General features: G+C 41.1%; 1 protein-coding gene across 2 annotated transcripts in view; it reads right to left on the reverse strand.

Annotated features, from left to right (window-relative positions):
* The window catches only part of WHRN (whirlin), a 258,620-nt gene that overhangs the window by 63,201 nt on the left and 175,419 nt on the right, over nucleotides 1-20,000 (reverse strand). Inside the window, exons 6-9 of one of the 2 annotated variants that reach the window (XM_069748380.1) lie at nucleotides 17,175-17,211; nucleotides 14,628-14,840; nucleotides 11,094-11,291; nucleotides 8,422-8,454 (exon numbers count right to left, since the gene is read on the reverse strand). In XM_069748380.1, the coding sequence (XP_069604481.1) occupies nucleotides 8,422-8,454; nucleotides 11,094-11,291; nucleotides 14,628-14,840; nucleotides 17,175-17,211 (481 nt within the window). The remainder of the gene's footprint in view (nucleotides 1-8,421; nucleotides 8,455-11,093; nucleotides 11,292-14,627; nucleotides 14,841-17,174; nucleotides 17,212-20,000) is intronic. The other variant, XM_069748381.1, reaches the window with a different exon arrangement.

The following is a 20,000-nucleotide window of genomic DNA, read 5'->3' on the forward strand; positions in this document are numbered from 1 at the left end:
ACTCAGGACAAATTGGACAACAACTTTTGGGGTCCAATTTCTCCTTTTACCCTTGAGAAAATAAAAAATTGGGGACTAAACGATCATGTTTGTGGAAAAAATAGGAATTTTTTTTTTCACGCCCGGGCGTTATAAACTTTCGTGAAGCACTTGGGGGATAAAAGTGCTCATGACACATCTAGATAAGTTCCTTAGGGGGTCTAGTTTCCAAAATGGGGTCATTTGTGGGGGGTTTCCACTGTTTAGGCACATCAGGGGGTCGCCAAACGCGACATGGCGTCCGATCTCAATTCCAGCCAAATTTAGCTTGAAAAAGTCAAACGGCGCTCCTTTCCTTCTGAGCCCTGCCATGCGCCCAAACAGTGGTCCCCCCCCACATATGGGGTATCAGCGTACTCAGGACAAATTGGACAACAACTTTTGGGGTCCAATTTCTCCTTTTACCCTTGAGAAAATAAAAAATTGGGGACTAAACGATCATGTTTGTGGAAAAAATAGGATTTTTTTTTTTCACGCCCGGGCGTTATAAACTTTCGTGAAGCACTTGGGGGATAAAAGTGCTCATGACACATCTAGATAAGTTCCTTAGGGGGTCTAGTTTCCAAAATGGGGTCATTTGTGGGGGGTTTCCACTGTTTAGGCACATCAGGGGGTCGCCAAACGCGACATGGCGTCCGATCTCAATTCCAGCCAAATTTAGCTTGAAAAAGTCAAACGGCGCTCCTTTCCTTCTGAGCCCTGCCATGCGCCCACACAGTGGTCCCCCCCCACATATGGGGTATCAGCGTACTCAGGACAAATTGGACAACAACTTTTGGGGTCCAATTTCTCCTTTTACCCTTGAGAAAATAAAAAATTGGGGACTAAACGATCATGTTTGTGGAAAAAATAGGAATTTTTTTTTTCACGCCCGGGCGTTATAAACTTTCGTGAATAACTTGGGGGATAAAAGTGCTCATGACACATCTAGATAAGTTCCTTAGGGGGTCTAGTTTCCAAAATGGGGTCATTTGTGGGAGGTTTCCACTGCTTAGGCACATCAGGGGGTCGCCAAACGCGACATGGCGTCCGATCTCAATTCCAGCCAAATTTAGCTTGAAAAAGTCAAACGGCGCTCCTTTCCTTCTGAGCCCTGCCATGCGCCCAAACAGTGGTCCCCCCCACATATGGGGTATCAGCGTACTCAGGACAAATTGGACAACAACTTTTGGGGTCCAATTTCTCCTTTTACCCTTGAGAAAATAAAAAATTGGGGACTAAACGATCATGTTTGTGGAAAAAATAGGAATTTTTTTTTTCACGCCCGGGCGTTATAAACTTTCGTGAAGCACTTGGGGGATAAAAGTGCTCATGACACATCTAGATAAGTTCCTTAGGGGGTCTAGTTTCCAAAATGGGGTCATTTGTGGGGGGTTTCCACTGTTTAGGCACATCAGGGGGTCGCCAAACGCGACATGGCGTCCGATCTCAATTCCAGCCAAATTTAGCTTGAAAAAGTCAAACGGCGCTCCTTTCCTTCTGAGCCCTGCCATGCGCCCAAAAAGTGGTTCCCCCTCACATGTGGGGTATCAGCGTACTCAGGATAAATTGGACAACAACTTTTGAGGTCCATTTTCTCTTTTTACCCTTGGGAAATTAAAAAGATTATTGCTGAAAGATCATTTTTGTGACTAAAAAGTAAAATGTTAATTTTTTCCTTCCATGTTGCTTCTGCTGCTGTGAATCACCTGAAGGGTTAATAAACTTCTTGAATGTGGTTTTGAGCACCTTGAGGGGTGCAGTTTTTAGAATGGTGTCGCTTTTGGGTATTTTCTGCCATATAGACCCTTCAAAATGACTTCAAATGTGAGGTGGTCCCTAAAAAAAATGGTTTTGTAAATTTGGTTGTAAAAATGAGAAATTGCTGGTCAAATTTTAACCCTTATAACTTCCTTGAAAAAAAAAAGTTTGTTTCAAAAATTGTGCTGATGTAAAGTAGACATGTGGGAAATGTTATTTATTAACTATATTGTGTCACATAACTCTCTGGTTTAACAGAATAAAAATTCAAAGTTGGAAAATTGTGAAATTTTCAAAATTTTCGCCAAATTTCCGTTTTTTTCACAAATAAACGCAAGTTATATCGAAGAAATTTTAGCACTATCATGAAGTACAATATGTTACAAGAAAACAATCTCAGAATCGCTAAGATCCGTTGAAGCGTTTCGGAGTTATAACCTCATAAAGGGACAGTGGTCAGAATTGTAAAAATTGGCCTGGTCATTAACGTGCAAACCACCCTTGGGGGTAAAGGGGTTAAGTGGAAAGTTTATAAAAAAAAAAAAATGGTGCCCTTTTCCGAGACCCGTAGCGTCTACATTTTTCAGGATCAGCTGACGTTTTTATTGATACAATTTTGAGTTAGATACAATGTTTTGTTATTGCATTTTAATGCAATGTTGCAGCAACCAAAAAATGTAATTCTGGCGGTTTGATTTTTTTTCTCATTACACCGTTCATCGATCGGATTCATTCTTTTCATATTTTCATAGATCAAGCGTTTCTGAATACAGCAATACCAAATATGTGATTTTTTAATTATTGTTTTATTTTGAATGGGGCAAAAGGGGGGTGATTTTCAAATTAAAAAAAAAAAAAAAAATTAAACATTTTTTTTTACTTTTTTCTTGCTTCTATAGACTCCTTAGGAGACTTGAACTTGTGCCACACATAGCAGGGCTTCGGCTTTGCAATGCGTAGCAGAAATCATCATCTGCTATGAGTACCGGCCACATGGCAGCACTCATAGCAGACCTGCAATGTCTACTGCAGACCCCCGGTTGTCATGCCAACCCATCGGAACCCCACGAACATGAATTCCACCCGCGGCTGTTAGAGGCACATGAAAGCTTATCAGATCAGCTGTCATTTGCTTGTGAAGATGCAGAGCCCGCATCAAAGGGGGAGACAGGACCTATGACGTATCTATACATTATAGGTCGTGAAAGGGTTAATACTACAGCATACCAGACATTATGGACAATATGGACAACTGTATCTTCCAGCTTTTTGAGGGTACAGTTTGAGGAAGGCCGTTTTCTGACCCCCTTTACTGTCCCCAGTACACAAGCTCCGTACAGACTTGGTTGGGGGAGTTTGGTGGAAGAAAATGACCGTCCGCCAGAGCCTGGATCTCAGCCGCAGCCAATACCTTTGGGATGAACTAGAACAGAGATTGTGATCCCAGCCTTTCCCCAACATCAGTGTCTGAGATCACAAATGCAATTCTGGATGATGGGGCAAAAATTCCCACAGACGCCTCCAAAATCTTGCAGAAAGCTGTAAAGGGACCAACTCCATGTAAATGTCCATGGACTGTAGGTGGAATGTGGATGTGTCTTAATACTTTTGTCTTTCTAGTATATTATTATCCTGTAAGCATCCATCCAGAATGGTCAGCATTTACATTGCAGTGTGTTATACGACCTAATGAGGGAGGAGGGTAATAGCCCCTGATGTAACTGGGGATCCTTCATATAAAACAACTAAACTAGATGTTTAATCCTCTGTCTCCAGGCTTGCACACAAATATCATCCCTGGGCAAAAATAGCCACATTTTTCAATTTGAAATTCACGAGACGTTTATTTAGTACGGCATGGAAATTACATATACATTTTACATCGCTTTGATTAATGCAAGAAGCAGCTGTTTGTCTTACATGAAAGTGTCTTTGTAATGTCAGAAGCCCAGAGATTACAAGGGAGAGGAGCTGGAAGTAGGTAGTACAGACGAGGGAAGAAGCAAAGACAAGGTATTACTTAGCAAACTGGTGTCTTCTCCTTGATTTCCTCATCTGCCCACCATCCCGATTCAATCACTTTTCTAAGGGGCTGTCTCACAAAGGTATGTTTCCCATGCAGTATAAAATGCAGTCGATTTTCTTGATGGAAAACCTGCTGCATTTCACCGTACCAGAAGTGTGCAGAAGATTTCTCTTACACACGCTGCAAAAAATACCCAAAATTAAAAACTGTGCAGCACGTAAGTTTATCCTGTTGATGTCATTACGTATTTCACTCTTTGCAATACAGTGGAATTTGCTGCCGGAGGTTCGCAAAGGAAATACATGTAGGAACATACGCTTATGACGAAATCACTTTCCGCGAGTACTATTATTGTCACAATTCCACCCCTCAGTGTGCCTTGGACGCAGTGACTGACAGCTTGGTTGTCCAGTTTAGTATAGGGGCGTGCTGAGCTGTCAGCATTTTAATAGACAGCTCCGCCGTCCAATCTAGGACTATGAGGTGCTGAGCTTTCTTGAGGTGTTCCCTGTTCTAAGTGATTGCCCAGCTATTTAACTAAGCTATCTGTCCCAGATAGCTGCCAGTCCTAGCTTTCAGCTCTTTTTGGTTTGTCCTCTGTGCTCTGAATTCAGACTTTCTGATCTTCTTTTGATTTGCCTATTGACTACCTGTTTGTATTACTCCTTTTGCCTTAACCCACTCTGAGCTTGGAGTTCTGACTCTTGACTGTGACCTGACTATGCCTTTTGCCCTACCCATTTGTACAAAGTGTCCCTAAAGTCTGGACACACAGGCAAAAATACATATTTTCAAGAAATTAAATTTATTAATACAATTTTATTCAATTACAATATTAAATAACTTCTTCAATATGATTACCACAATTTGTGATGCAAAGGTTCATGCGCTTTGCAAAATTCGATTATAGTTCATTAAATTTATTAAAATTATAGTTAATGAGAATTCCTATGTGTCCAGACTTTAGGGACACCCTGTATATGATGAACCTTCTTGGTGTCTGACCCCAGACGTCTTGATTACCCAAATCTCGCTACTTGCCCGTGAGTAGTGACTAGCATCATATTTATGATGTTATTGAGGAAGGTCCCCTTCCTTGGACCCTATTCTATGAAGCTAATTAGAGGCGCTAACAAGCAATGACTTCCACTCTTGAGGATTTGATCTGTCCACTACTTAATTATTTAAAGCCCATCGGCTCAATCTCGAGCCATGGCGACTTGATAGATGAACCATCTGTAGGAAGATCGATCTTGTACAAGCCTAGATAGGTCCACTAAGGTCTTTTCCACTGTTATTTTCATTGTATCAAGCCATCAGGTTGCTGGTCTTCTTCATCTCCTTGCTCCTTCTATTCTTCTGACCATGATGTCCTTCTCCAGTGATTGCTCTCTTCGTATGATGTTTTCAAAGTAGGCAAGTCGTAATTGGTGATCCTTGCTTCGAGTCACATGTCTGGCTTGATTTATTCCAAGATTGATTTGTTTGTTCTTCTTTCCATCCATGGTATTGATAGAATCCTTCTCCAGCAGCACAATTCTTCTGTCTTGTTTCTTTATCATCCAGATTTCGTTACAGAAAAGACCAGACTATTTACGAGCCGTGTCTTTGTCGCCAGTGAAACAGTCCAGGATTTGAAGACCTTGTCCAGTGCCTTCATTGTTGATTTGTCCGCAGCTATTCTATTGACTTCTAGTGTCGTTGCTGCATCTGGATTCATCATTGATCCAAGCAGTTTGAAGTCTTTTACAACCTCCAGTTCGTCTCAGTCCATGTCAAAACTATCCCAGTCGTACCTGGTAGTAGACAATATCTTTGTCTTTGTATTGAGTAGCAGTCCCATGTTTGATCTTTCCATCTTGACACTCTGTATTAAGTCCTTCATTACATCTACACTTGTTGCGATCGATGTTGTATTGTCTGCGTATTTAAGATTGTTGATGCTGCATACTACATTTTAAAAATTTGATGGACAGTTTTTATCTGTGCAATCATTAAGGGAAGAGTTTCCCATCCCAGACAAACAGTGTCATGGTTGCCTATTTGTGATACCAAGGTCAATTCTCTTTTCAAAATTATATTATAGTTAATTACATTTATTAAAATTATGGTTAATGAGAATTCCTATGTGTCCAGACTTTTGGGACACCTTTTAACATGCAGTCTAAAGGTACCTTCACACTGAGCAACTTTAGAATGATAATGATAGCGATCCGTGACGTTGCAGCGTCCTGGATAGCGATATCATTGTGTTTGACACGCAGCAGCGATCAGGATCCTGCTGTGACATCGCTGGTCGGAGCTAGAAGGCCAGAACTTTATTTAATCGCTGGATCACCCGCTGACATCGCTGAATCGGCGTGTGTGACACCGATCTAGCGATGTCTTCACTTGTAACCAAGGTAAACATCGGGTTACTAAGCGCAGGCACTACATACTTACATTCCTGTGTCTGTCGCGTCCCCCGGCGTTCTGCTTGCCTGCACTGTGTCAGCGCCGGCTGGCCGTAAAGCAGAGCACAGCGGTGACATCACCGCTCTGCTTTACGGCCGGCGCTTACACAGTGCAGGGAAGCTGACCCCGGGGGACGCGACAGACACTGGAATGTAAGTATGTAGTGTTTTTTTTTTTTACATTTACAGTGGTAACCAGGGTAAACATCGGGTTACTAAGCGCGGCCCTGCACTTAGTAACCCGATGTTTACCCTGGTTACCTGGGGACTTCGGCATAGTTGGTCGCTGGAGAGCTGTCTGTGTGACAGCTCTCCAGCGACCACACAACGACTAAACAGCGACGCTGCAGCGATCTGCATCGTTGTCTATATTGCTGCAGTGTCGCTTAATGTGACGGTACCTTTAGGTTGTCCTGGGAATTGAGCTCAGTAAGGATCTATCCCAGCATGCATTATATGGTCAGCCATAATCTACCTATTAGCGCTGTATATAAATCTCCTATATCTTGTCACCTGGGCCAGCTACTGTATGCCATTTGGCTACTAACCTGGCGTGCTTTTGGACCGATATTCTGTCTTCTGATCCGGCTGATTCCAAACCAATTTCTGGTTGAACCTTTGGATTCCCTCACTGGTTTGACCCTTTCACATCTTGACTTTGCTTTGGCCTTTTTCCTGCTAGATCTCCTGGACTTTGACCCTGCTATTCCTGAGTATGTTACTTTACTAATAACTACACATTTGCCTCTGTTTTGTCCTTATCTATAACTCTCTAGTTATGAGCCAGCTTCTTTGGCATTTTCCCACAGACCCAACTAAATGGGCACTGCAGTGAAGTCCAGATCTCTGTATAGAGGTTAGAACAGGGGTCCCCAACTCCAGGCCTCGAAGCCGAAGGCCGCCAACAGTGCAGGTTTTCAGGATTTCTTTAGTATTGCATCGGTGGTAATGTGATCATCTGCACAGGTAATGATTCCAACCCCTGTGCAATACTAAGGAAATCCTGAAAACCTGCACTGTTGGCGGCCCTCGAGGCCTGGAGTTGGGGACCACTGGGTTAGAAGGTGAAAACCAATGATCCATGCCTAGACTTTGCTAGCACCAAGCCTGACTGTATACACTCTGATCATACACATTAGTAAAATATTGGCCAATCCTACTGGGATAGTCTAACGTGGTAAAGTGTATGCAGTGGCCCGACTGATTTGGGGGAAATAAGGATTGAGAATGAAGATCTCTGGGTCCACAGATCTGTACTTGGTGCCTGGTTCAGCAATAATGTTCTCATTCTTTACTTGTGAGAAGAGTGAACATGACCGACAGTAATAGAAACGATTAGGATTTTCATCTTTACTGCAAAGGAAGCTCAACCCTACCTAATATTCACAAGATCACATGCGGCTCCTGGATGCTTCAAACATTATGTCGTCTTTGGACAAGAGCTGCAAGTTCAACAATAGCCCGATATGTAGCACATCACTGGATACCAGCAGCTGGATAGACCACACTGGATACCAGCAACGGGGTGGATTCTATTTGTCCTTTTTGCCAATATTGGACACACCTTCATGCAGTGACCATTGAGGAATGCTGATTAAATAGTTCTATTATAGAGGGCTTTGCTGTGTATATTATAACTAAACAAGATTCGCAACGATAATATATAAGTTTACAACAATTTTTTCTTGAAAAAAAAGTGCCACTCTTGTCCATGGTTTTGTGCGAGCTCAGTTGCAGCTTTTTTTTTACCAATGAGTTGTCATACCAGATACAGGCTAGGAGTGGGGCAATATAAAAAACAAAATCAGATCTGTTATAAAAAAAAATCCTGATGTAGCCTATACACTTTAGGAAGCTTTCAGCCAAGCTCTTGTTCTGATGACTATTTCTGCCTACCTCCTAAAATAACTGCATGCTGGGCTCAACTGGGCGTGCATGAGTTTTCAATGGTGGCTTCTTTGTGGGAGACCAAAGGAATCAGGCATTAAATGTAATCTGTCCAGTTCTACTTGTCTTTACACCAGGAGGAGAGTCGAGACGAGAGACCCATCCACATTAGACTAATGACCTCACTGAAATCGGCGACGACTTTTCTCTAACGTGTATGGTGGACTAAATGAAAAAAACTCGATAACAGCAAATACATAGACAGGTAATACTGACCTCCATTACATCCAAGAGCCACAGAAGACGTTCCTAGGATATGACAAGAAGACATAGTCATGTAATGCCATTATGAGAAATCATTGTTTGTTCTTTATCTGCTTCAGTATAAGTACAAAGTAATGACCCCTACTGCATTTACAGCGGGCCATGGTTTACTTTCTAGATACAAGGACCGCACTCGGGAATCACCCAACTAATGTGAAATATATTCTTTTTCCACCCAGCAGAGTTCACAACCACTATATACCACTCTTAATACTATTCTAAGAATTCAATAAAAATGTAAGACTTCAATAACAATCTTTTTTTCTGTATGGATTTATTTTGTGATACTAGAGTAAAAGCCATCGGCTCGGAGTCATTTTGTGCATTTACTATATGTAATACACATATATCATTTTATGTTGTCCACTCAGTAAAAGAATAGTATTTCAGTCTAGTGGTAAAATCCCTATGTTGTGCTGTTCGAATGCATGTTGAAATATAACATGTCTGGCCAAACAATCCCACATTTAAGAAATAAAACTTGTTAACTGGAGCAAGAGCCTTGAAAAGTCTCAAAAATGTTTTCATAGTTACGCAAAAATTTTGCGACTTTTGCCAATTTCATGCCAGTTTGAATTGGGTGGATATTGGGAGGGGACAGTGCTTGGCTATGCTCATTCATTAAAAGTGCTGGTGTTTTATTTGCCAAAAATTTTGGAAAAGAAAATTTATGAGGGCATTACCAAATCGATTGGGATCAGCCAAGCACATACTTACAAATATGCAAAAACATGGAAAAAGAAGTATGCAAATACATAGGGATCACCATATAAAATCCATTAATATGAATGGCGTGAAGAGACAAAAACAACCACACAAGTTTAAAAACATTTCAAAAGCCAATAAGCTATTTGTACACTAATTAAGTGTGTCCACAATATGACTACCTCATATTCTCATCAGCCAGATTAATAGCCATTCATAGGATACCCAGCAAAAATCCATGTGTGCAAGTAAAAGTTTATTTTGCACTGATATGAGGTGATAAAGGAATATGAACAATTTGCAGTGTCAAAGAATCAAAAAATAAGGTGTATGTCAGCATGAAAAAGAACACCATGAACACCAATAAACACAAGTATCAGAGTTTATAAATAAGGAAGTGCAAAATGGAATGAGGAAAAAAAGACCACAAGTATCTGTGGCTTCCTCTCACCCCTGAGGAAGCCATAGATTGCGTGGCGATACACATGCGTCTTTTTATATGCTAAAAACGGTACTCCAGTAGTAGCGTTTCTGACCTGGTGCACATCTGACGTGGTGCTGTGATCCGATAGCTGCTACTGCGCATGCGCCGGCCACGCCATCTTACTGGAGAAGAAAAAAAATCCTCGTCCAAGATGGCGCCGCCCACGCAGTGGCTATCTCCAAGCTGCTACTGCGCTACTGCTACTGCGCCTAATCACAGATAGACAAGGATAGCAGCTACTGCGCAGGCGTCATTTTCAAATTGATTTTTTTTACCCTAGCTGAATAATGTGAATAGAATGTATTATTGGCACATAAAACATGCAATTATGCTGCAGAGCAGGTGCCAACTGTCTAATAGCAAAACTGGCTTACGACCACAGATGGTGATAAAATGTAAATGTGACATGACAAAATACTAATTGTAACAAAATATCTACAATAAAACACTTGAGTATTAAGATTTTGTGGCTTTGTTGAACTTGGAAAGATTTTTTTTGCCAGCAATGTAATTAAGAAATGGCACTTCACAGCAACAGTGGAGGTCAAGATAAGGTCTGGAAGACCAAACAAAATTTCAGTGAGAGCTGCTCACAGGATTGCTAGAGAGGCAAACCAGAACTCCAGCTTGACTGCAAAAGACCTTCTGAATGATTTATCTGTCTGTCTGTGGTACATTGTTCTACTGTTCAGAAACACTTGCACAAATATGGCTTTCATGGCAGAGTCATCAGAAAAAAAACCCTCTCCTGAGTCCTTACCATAAATTCAGTGTCAGAAGTATGGAAAAGAACATCTAACAAACCTGATGCATTTTGAAAACAAGTCCTGTGGAGCGGAGGGGGTAAAATAGAACTCTGGCCACAATGATCAAAGGTATATGTGGAGAAAAAAGGGCACAGAATTTCAGCAAAAAGAACATCTCGCCAACCATTAATCATGGGGGTGGATCATTTATGCTTTGGAGTTGTGTTGCAACCGATGGCACGGGGAACATTTCACGGGTAGAGGGAAGAATGGATTAAAGTACATTTCAACAAATTCTTGATGCAAACATAACACCATCTGTAAGAAAGCTGAAGTTGAAAAAAGGATAATGATCTTAAACACACGTCAAAATCCATAATAGACTACCTCAAAAGGCCCAAGCAGAAGGCTTTACAATGGCCCTCACAGTCCCCTAATCTGAACACCATTGAAAATCTGTGGCTCAAAATAGCAGAGGATGCAAGACAATCCAGTAATCTCATAGAACTGGAAGAATTTTCCAAGGAAGAATGGATGAAAATCCCCCAAACAAGAATTGAAAGACACATGGCTAGCTACAAAAAGCATTTACAAGCTGTGATACGTTCAGAATAGGTACTAACCATGCAGGGTGCACATATTTTCTTCTTTGGGCCGAATAAAAGTAAGAGACAAGTCAGTATTCTTACCCGTGCAGTGCTGGCAGTGCTGACAGTTTGATGGCTCTCTGTGGATGAGGTGCTCGGGCTGTGGGATAAGACAGAGATGGTGTCTCCTGAACGATGACGAGATTTCATTGATTCAATTTCTCTTTTCAACACCATATTATCAAACACTGCCAAATCCTGTGCGTAGATTTGAGGGCGTAGCTCTGATAAGAGGGCAAACTGAAACAGAAAAAAAATATTTGCATACATAAAACTTGTGAATCGCATACATTTTAGAGTCAAATATTTATAGGGAAGCAAAGGCTACCGGTAACAGAAGAGGCCGAGTGTTCACTGCAGAGAGTAGCGAGTCCAACCTCTGATGGGAGTAAAATACAATCAGAAATTGGGACAACTTCTCTTTTGGAAATTAGGGAACCAGACACAAAAAAAACTAATTATCTACGAATTGGTCTTCCCGTACTAAACTTTCTACTCTCATATCTATCCTTTATGCGGCAGCCAGACTTATTTTTCTTCTCAAGGGCTATACAATTGCTTCCACCATGTGCCAGTCATTGCACTGGTTATCCATCCACTATAGAATATAATTTTAATTTATTACTCTCATCCACTAAGCTCTCCACAGTGCAGCACTACCATCAAAGGGCTTGAAGAGGTCCATGGGAGAATAAAAACATTAAAAAAATTAACTCTTTTGCACCGGTGCCTCCTAACAGACTCCTGGCTCCTTTAGTTGGCGGGTGTCACGTGACCACTACAGCTAAATCAGCGGCTACTGGTTGGCTATAGCATCATATTCTGTTCGAACTGGAAGAAAGATTGGGGGAGATTTATCAAGTTAAATGTGGCAGATTTCTGGTGTACTTTGCACAAAAAACGTTTCTTTCATGACTTGCACTAAATTTATGATGAGTTTTACCTCTTTCTATATCTTGCCCATCAAGCGAGCGTGGCCTTGTTACAGAGGGATGTGTCTCATTAGAAAAGGGGCATGGCCCAGCGAGTGATACCGTGTGCCAAAAATGTGCCAGAATTTTATGCAGATTACTGGCACAAAGTAAGATAACTATTAGGTGGTGCAAACAGACCAGTCTTAAAAATGGACAGATTTATCAAACAGCATTAAACATTTTAATAAATGTGGTGCATGTTAATCTTCTAATGCTACACCAGGTCTCGAGAATTTGATACCCCAGACAAAGTAGATTTCCAGCATCCACAGTTTTAAATGTCCCAAAAATAAAACTTTTCAGGCAAGCATTTCATTATCTGACGCCATTTCTTTTAATCTTCCCACTCCTTAACTCTTCAAAACCTGATTCCATCATACCCAAAGCCTTAGAATCTGCCAGAAGCGTCACCGTGTACAGATAGACTAAGAATCTGTCTGGAATCTGCCTGAAAAAGTGTTGCGGAAACACCACAAGAAATCAACTTAGCGCACAGCAATATCAAAACGACATTGCTGTGCACATGTTCCATCTTATGTCACTTCTTTTAACCGCTTTACGGTTCGGAGGCCCTGAAGCAGTTAAACGAAGTGACATGTTCATTCTTCGGGGTGGCTTTCTTTGAAAGCCGCCTGCTTTCTACACTTAAAAATGTAAAGTAAAAGTGCTTGCGGTGGAGTCATCGGTGAAGCTTCTTCTGAAAAAGAGACCATCAACGTTTTCCTGAAGCATCTTCGCCTTGGTAAGCTCTGTGGTTTTAATAAAAAAATGGCTACTTCATTGTATAATACAAGCTCTTTTTTTACCTATTTTCTCACTCCTGTTTCCTCATAGATTGTAAGCTCTTGCAAGCAGGGTCCTCACGTCTCTTGTTTGATTTATTTAGTTTGTTTCTATGCAGTATATATTTAAAAAAATATTTAAAATATGATTATTAAATTCTTGTTTTTGGAATTGTAGCATGGAGGTATAGCTAGGTTCGTTCCCTCTAGCATCTGGTGTGAACCTGTCCACCTTCTGTTCTACATTAGGGCTTCTCCTTTGCCTCGAGCTTTGTGCAGTGTACAACCATCCGGCTGGGAGTGCAGGTTGTAATTAGCATGCGAGACGAGCAGTTTAGCAAGCTGGATGCATTTATTAGCTCAATAATCATAATGAGAAAGACTTGATATGGTAGATTGTAAAGTAAAAGCTGTGTCTCTATGGGTAACAGACATAATTGTTATTAATACTAGGATAGATGGGCTGATTATCCTAATGGCATGAGTAGGAAGCTCGCTGGCTAACCTGCTGGAGCCTCTACGAGTCAACGTGATCAACCATAGGGATGAAATTTAATTTTTCTTTTTTTCATTGGCAACGAATAACTGTCTTATGGCTTGTTTGCTTAGGAAAGTGGAATAAATTTATTTCAGGATGACTCATTTTAACTTTTTGGAGTAATTTTTAACCTTACATTATTAAATTATGTCATTGTAAACGGAACCGGTCATGTTGAAAATATTATTTGATCTGCGGTCTTCATGTTATAGAGCAGAAGAAGCTCATCAGATTGATATCAAATTTCTGTAAAGCTTGCAGTTTAGTCACTTTAATCCCTTGCATTTGTATGTATGAGTCCAGTGGGCAGGACTGTTCAGTGATTGACAGTCTTCCTGCATGACTGTGCTTGTAGACATGGCTGTCAATCAATAACAAACATATTCCTAGGTGAGGGCAATAGCTCCCAAGGAAAACGAAGTGCAGAGAAGAAAATATGATTAAAAATTATATTTATTAACAAATTGTAAAAACATATCAATAGAATATACTGAGTAAGGGGAAGGGGGAAGACAGGGGGGATATATGCCACCAGACAAAAAACTGGGGAGACGAACATTCACGTTACCACTTGGGGCTTTAAATCACACAGGGGCCGGAGTAGGTTCGTCTCCCCAGTTTTTTGTCTGGTGGCATATATCCCCCCTGTCTTCCCCCTTCCCCTTACTCAGTATTGATATGTTTTTACAATTTGTTAATAAATATAATTTTTAATCATATTTTCTTCTCTGCACTTCGTTTTTCCTTGGGAGCTATTGCCCTCACCTAGGAATATGTTTGTTATTGATATTTGAAGTGTCTTCAGCCTGTTTGAAATAGGACTATGAAAATTTTATGGCTGTCAATCATTAGTAGGGCCGCCCACTGGACTCTTACAAACACCAGGAATTCTGAATCTGTTATATCTTTCTGGTCAGCTTTTCTTTCTGTATACCATGTGCTCCACAGATCGGACTGCATGTACAGTGGGACAGGTTGCCTTTAAGAAGTAGCAGAGGAAAGGACATGTGCTGGATTTACCATCCTCATCCTCAAACATTGAAGATAGACATGTGTATTAGATTATCATAATCCAAACTGTTCGTCATTCGGCAGCTATCACTCCTGACTCCACTAGATGCCCGGGTTGGCCTACAGTTAATGTATTCATGCAGACTATGCCTCACCGAACAAAAGGATGGGGTGATTAAATGACTTATGCCCAATCCTTATGTCTCTATGCGAAGTTTCTCACAATTTCTGGAGCAAATACTATTGTCCCAAAAGTTGCCTCATACTATACCTTGGCCTGGGTGTTGAAAAGTTCGAACATAGCCATTATAAATGCCTGCACCGGGATATGGCGCTCCTTGTACTGCTGGAGGTAGTAGGACATTGTGCTTCGCTCAGGTTCAGTCAGCAGCAGACGAGCTCTCTCATCCAGTAGGACCATGGTCTGGTTCCCCAGACTGCTTAGGGTGACCTGTGATCCTGCTGGTCCTCTATAGAAGACGGGCTATGGGAAGACAGAATACTGTTAAGCTCTGCAATCTCATCTTTATGAAAATAGAAAAAAGCAGACGGCACCACTAAGTAGCATGAAGTCTTGTAATCACATATATGGTACATGTGTGTTGGCTATACCGTCAGATACTGGGTGCTTATCCAAGAAAAGACATCATGGTGAATATGCAAAAATAGAAAAAAATGGATAGCACTCACCGATCCTAAAATACATGCTTTATTTCAACGTTCTAAAACATCATGGCCAGGAGAACAGTTGAAGGAGTGTGTGAGCCAGTGCCGATGACGGCCGTTTCGCGCTAAATGAGTGCTATCCATTTTTTTTCTATTTTTGCACAATCTCAGATTTATGTTATGGATATCATCGTTTCAGGTTCTGTATATCATTTTTGGTAATAAATCAGTCGATGATGTAGCGGTTAATTTAATCCAAAAATAAAAAGTGACTGCAATTTCATGAGGATCCCCTGAAAAACTCATTAAAAGTTTGACCATTTCATTTAGGGCCAGAATCATTATTGAATTTTTGCCTGTTTTTAGCTTTTTGCACCCATTTTTCTTTGTGCCATATTCATCTTTCCATTTGAGCCTTAATTTGATTTCACTTACTTGTTCCTCTGTTTTGGGTTTATTTAGTTCACTGTGGGTGGTGTTTAGGGTTTCCAGATGGTTTCGCCTGATTTATCATTTGTAACTTTTCAAAAAGTCACAAAATTACTCCAGTCCACTTTCCTAGAGTGATTTTACATAAAACTTTGGTGCAACTTTTGTAGCATTTTTGAGCAACATGCCACTTTGAGATCAAAAGTCACAAACCATTAAAGACTGAAATAAAGAGCAATTTTTTTTATTTTTGGACCCCAGTCTCCCGATAGATATCGTATTCGACATTTTTTTCTATGGATAAGCCGTGATATTTTGTCCCTTAGAAGAGCAGATAATAGCTCTGTAACAGGGGACAGAAAGCTGCCGCCATCGTAAGAGATTGTGAAGGCTTTCTTTAGTCACCCAGCTTGCATACAGCTATACACAGACTATTTTCTGCTTTTTCCTCCTACACAAGAGGAATAATGTCCTCTACCAAGGTCAGAATACCCATATGTAAGCCCAGGGAGATACAAATGCACATTTCTATGTTTACTCTTTTTAATATAGGGCACAAGAGAAAACAGCCAGGTGGTAAGACATGGAACTTTGAAAAGTGGAAAAATACAACATTTTAATAGAGCACCCTGAGGCGTGAAACTTCAAACAAATAACCAGAATATAGTTATAATTTTGTCGATACGTTCCACTATGCTAAGGATGCATAGCAAAAGAGGATGAAGGGGAAGCACTTGTACTATTCCTCAGGGGCCCATAGACCTTAGACGCTAAATAAGAGAACAGTGGTACTATATGTGGGTGGTGAGTGGGGACACAATGCCGTATCATGCTTATTGCACAGCGATGCCATCGTGCTATGCAGAACTATCAATATTATTTTTTTATTTTAATAATATATTTAGATCTTGTATTAAGTGTCACAATCAAGTCCAGAGGAAGCAACGTTGTCACCTGTTATAAGGACAAATCTTCTGTGCTGCCCCAATTCTGTTGCATACCCCTATATGGTGTATGTACAAATAACTATACCATGTCAGAGGGTGACAGGTGTAACTGTAATTAATAATATTTGGATATATGGGCCCAATTACTTTAATGGCATGAGCAGGGAACTCGCTGTCAATCTGCTGCAGCGTTAACCCGATCACCGGAGAGGATGGATTGTTTATCCACTTTCGAAGAACAACTGTGTCAGAAGTGGGGCGTGTCGACTGTTTACAGACTTTCCATTTGGGTTGAATTTGGCCTCGGCCATCTATTAAGCAGCAGAAAATTGTACTACCATACACATCTGGGACATCACTAGTCAGAAATTGTACAGGAAGCTGCCAGCAGCGGATTTTGATGATTTGCCTAAGTGCATTTGGCCGTGCAGAATATTCCTCAGATGACCATTATTAACCTAATTCATAGCAGCCAAGGCTGTACATGAAGGGATTTCTGTGTTTGACGTTCATATTCAATACTGAACAAATTGAGATGTTTTAAAAAATGTTGTTTTCATAGTTTATAGACCAATAACATATCTATTGATCCTGTGATTTCCGTAATTCCACCGCTTTTCCTTTTTACAGGGTTGAGAAGTGTAATATGGGTGAAGGCCTATAGACTTGCCGATAAAGTTGTTATCATCTGACGAAAAGCCTTTCCTCTCATTTGTCTTGCAATAAATATTGATATAGGCATGAAATGCTAAAATCATCAGAAATCTTGGCCTTACCTTTGTGGCGGCTTCTGGGGAGGAGTTCCCAAGGATCCTGTAAAGAGACAGAAAATTATACTTATTCCACTTTGGGTTGTGCTCACAAAGCGGCTTTTACATAAGGATTTTCTTTAGGTTTTGTCACTAGTGTAATATCAAGGAAAGTTTTTTTTCCATGGAGACTGGAAAGGACAAAGAGATGATTCTGTAGGGAAAATATCTGATTGTTAAGCAGTATCATAGAAAGACTATGCAGAGGAAGCTATGGCTTTAAGTGATTGCTGCGGATGACCTTCAGAGGTCAGTTTATTATTTTCCCCTTTGTTGCCTGCTCTGTTGTTTCCTTATTGTCATGAAGAAGTGAAGAATTCATCATTTACCAAAAATAAACTTTTATATTTGTAGTTTTCATAGTCGGAAGCTCATTGCCATATTAACCTCAATACGAGCTGAAATAATAGGACCCACATTATATCTCTGCTCCTTTTTCAGCTACTTCCTCTGTTTTCTATTACAAATGCAGGAGAAATCATCATAAATCAGTAAGGCAGAAGGATTTCTCTGCTTAATCATCTATGGAGGAGGAAGTGATGTCAGACAGGAGGCGTTGGTTGGATTGCCAACTGCTGCTGTACAGCCTAGTAAAATGCAGCAGTAGTTGTTATTGCAGATCAACATTTATCACCTAGCCATAGGATGATCGCTTGGGATTCTGTTGTGAATTCTGTGGCTGAGTTCACTTCTGTGGTCACAAGTGGTATTGCAGTCTCTGGGCTTCCTCCCTCAGGTGTTTTGGTGAGCTCGTTGGCTGCCTTGCTATTTAGCTCCACCTGAGTCTGTCTTCCTTGCTCCTTGTCAATGTTCCAGTGTTGGATCTGAGCTACTGCATCTTTCCTTGGGCCTGCTGCTCTGCTAGATAAGTGCTTCTAGTTTGTTTTCTGTTTTTTCTGTCCAGCTTGCTATTGTCTTTTGCTGGAAGCTCTGAGAAGCAGAGGGGTGCACCGCCGTGCTGTTAGTTCGGCACGGTGGGTCTTTTTGCCCCTTGCGTGGTTTTCGTTTTAGGGTTTTTTGTAGACTGCATAGTTCTCTTTGCTATCCTCGCTCTGTCTAGAATATCGGGCCTCACTTTGCTGAATCTATTTCATTCCTACGTTTGTCTTTTCATCTTGCTAACAGTCATTATATGTGGGGGGCTGCCTATTCCTTTGGGGTATTTCTCTGAGGTAAGTCAGGCTTGTATTTCTATCTTCAGGCTAGTCAGCTCCTCAGGCAGTGCCGAGTTGCATAGGTAGTGATAGGCGCAATCCACTGCTGCTTATAGTTGTGTGAGGATAGATCAGGTACTGCAGTCTACAGAGATTCCACGTCTCAGAGCTCGTCCTATTGTTTTTGGTTATTGCTAGATCTCTGTATGTGCGCTGATTACTGCACGCTGTGTTGCCTGATTGCCAGCCATAACAGTACAAGGAGCCACACCAATGATTCCCAATAGAGGGAAAAAAGAAATCCTGACATCATTTTTTTTTCTTAGCTCTGTCTTCAGTCTTTTTTTTCCCCTAGACATTAGAGTGCTTCAGGACACAGCTGTGGACATGGATATTCAGGCTCTGTGCTCCTCAATGGATAATCTCGTTGTAAATGTACAAAAGATTCAAGATACTATTGATCAGAAATCGATGCTAGAACCAAGAATTCCGATTCCTGATTTGTTTTTTGGTGACAGAACTAAGTTCCTGAGCTTCAGAAATAATTGTAAGCTATTTTTGGCCTTGAAACCTCATTCTTCTGGTAATCCTATTCAACAGGTTTTGATTATTATTTCTTTTTTGCGCGGCGACCCACAGGACTGGGCGTTTTCTCTTGCACCAGGAGATTCTGCATTGAGTAATGTTGATGCATTTTTCCTGGCGCTCGGATTGCTTTACGATGAGCCTAATTCAGTGGATCAGGCTGAGCAAAATCTGCTGGCTTTATGCCAGGGTCAGGATGATGTAGAAGTATATTGTCAGAAATTTAGGAAATGGTCAGTACTCACTCTGTGGAATGAATCTGCACTAGCGGCTTTGTTCAGAAAGGGTCTCTCTGAAGCTCTTAAGGATGTAATGGTGGGATTTCCTATGCCTGCTGGTTTGAATGAGTCTATGTCCTTGGCCATTCAGATCGGTCGTCGCTTGCGCGAGCGTAAATCTGTGCACCATCTGGCGGTACTGCCTGAGAGTAAACCTGAGCCTATGCAGTGCGACAGGACTATGACTAAAGTAGAACGGCAAGAACACAGACGTCTGAACAGACTGTGTTTCTATTGTGGTGATTCTACTCATGCTATTTCTAATTGTCCTAAACGCACTAGGCGGTTCGATAGCTCTGCCGTTATTGGTACTGTACAGTCCAAATTCCTTTTGTCCATTACCTTAATGTGCTCTTTGTCATCGTATTCTGTCATGGCGTTTGTGGATTCAGGCGCTGCCCTGAATCTGATGGATTTGGATTATGCTAAACGTTGTGGATTTTTCTTGGAGCCTTTGCGGTGTCCTATTCCGTTGAGAGGAATTGATGCTACACCTTTGGCCAAGAATAAGCCTCAGTACTGGGCCCAGCTGACCATGTGCATGGCTCCTGCACATCAGGAAGTTATTCGCTTTCTGGTACTGCATAATTTGCATGATGTGGTCGTGTTGGGGTTGCCATGGCTACAAACCCATAATCCAGTATTGGATTGGAACTCTATGTCGGTAACCAGCTGGGGTTGTCAGGGAGTACATGGTGATGTTTCATTTTTGTCTATTTCGTCATCCATTCCTTCTGACATCCCAGAGTTCTTGTCGGACTTTCAGGATGTATTTG

The sequence above is a fragment of the Ranitomeya imitator genome, chromosome 2 (assembly GCF_032444005.1).
Source record: "Ranitomeya imitator isolate aRanImi1 chromosome 2, aRanImi1.pri, whole genome shotgun sequence".
NCBI lineage: Eukaryota > Metazoa > Chordata > Amphibia > Anura > Dendrobatidae > Ranitomeya > Ranitomeya imitator.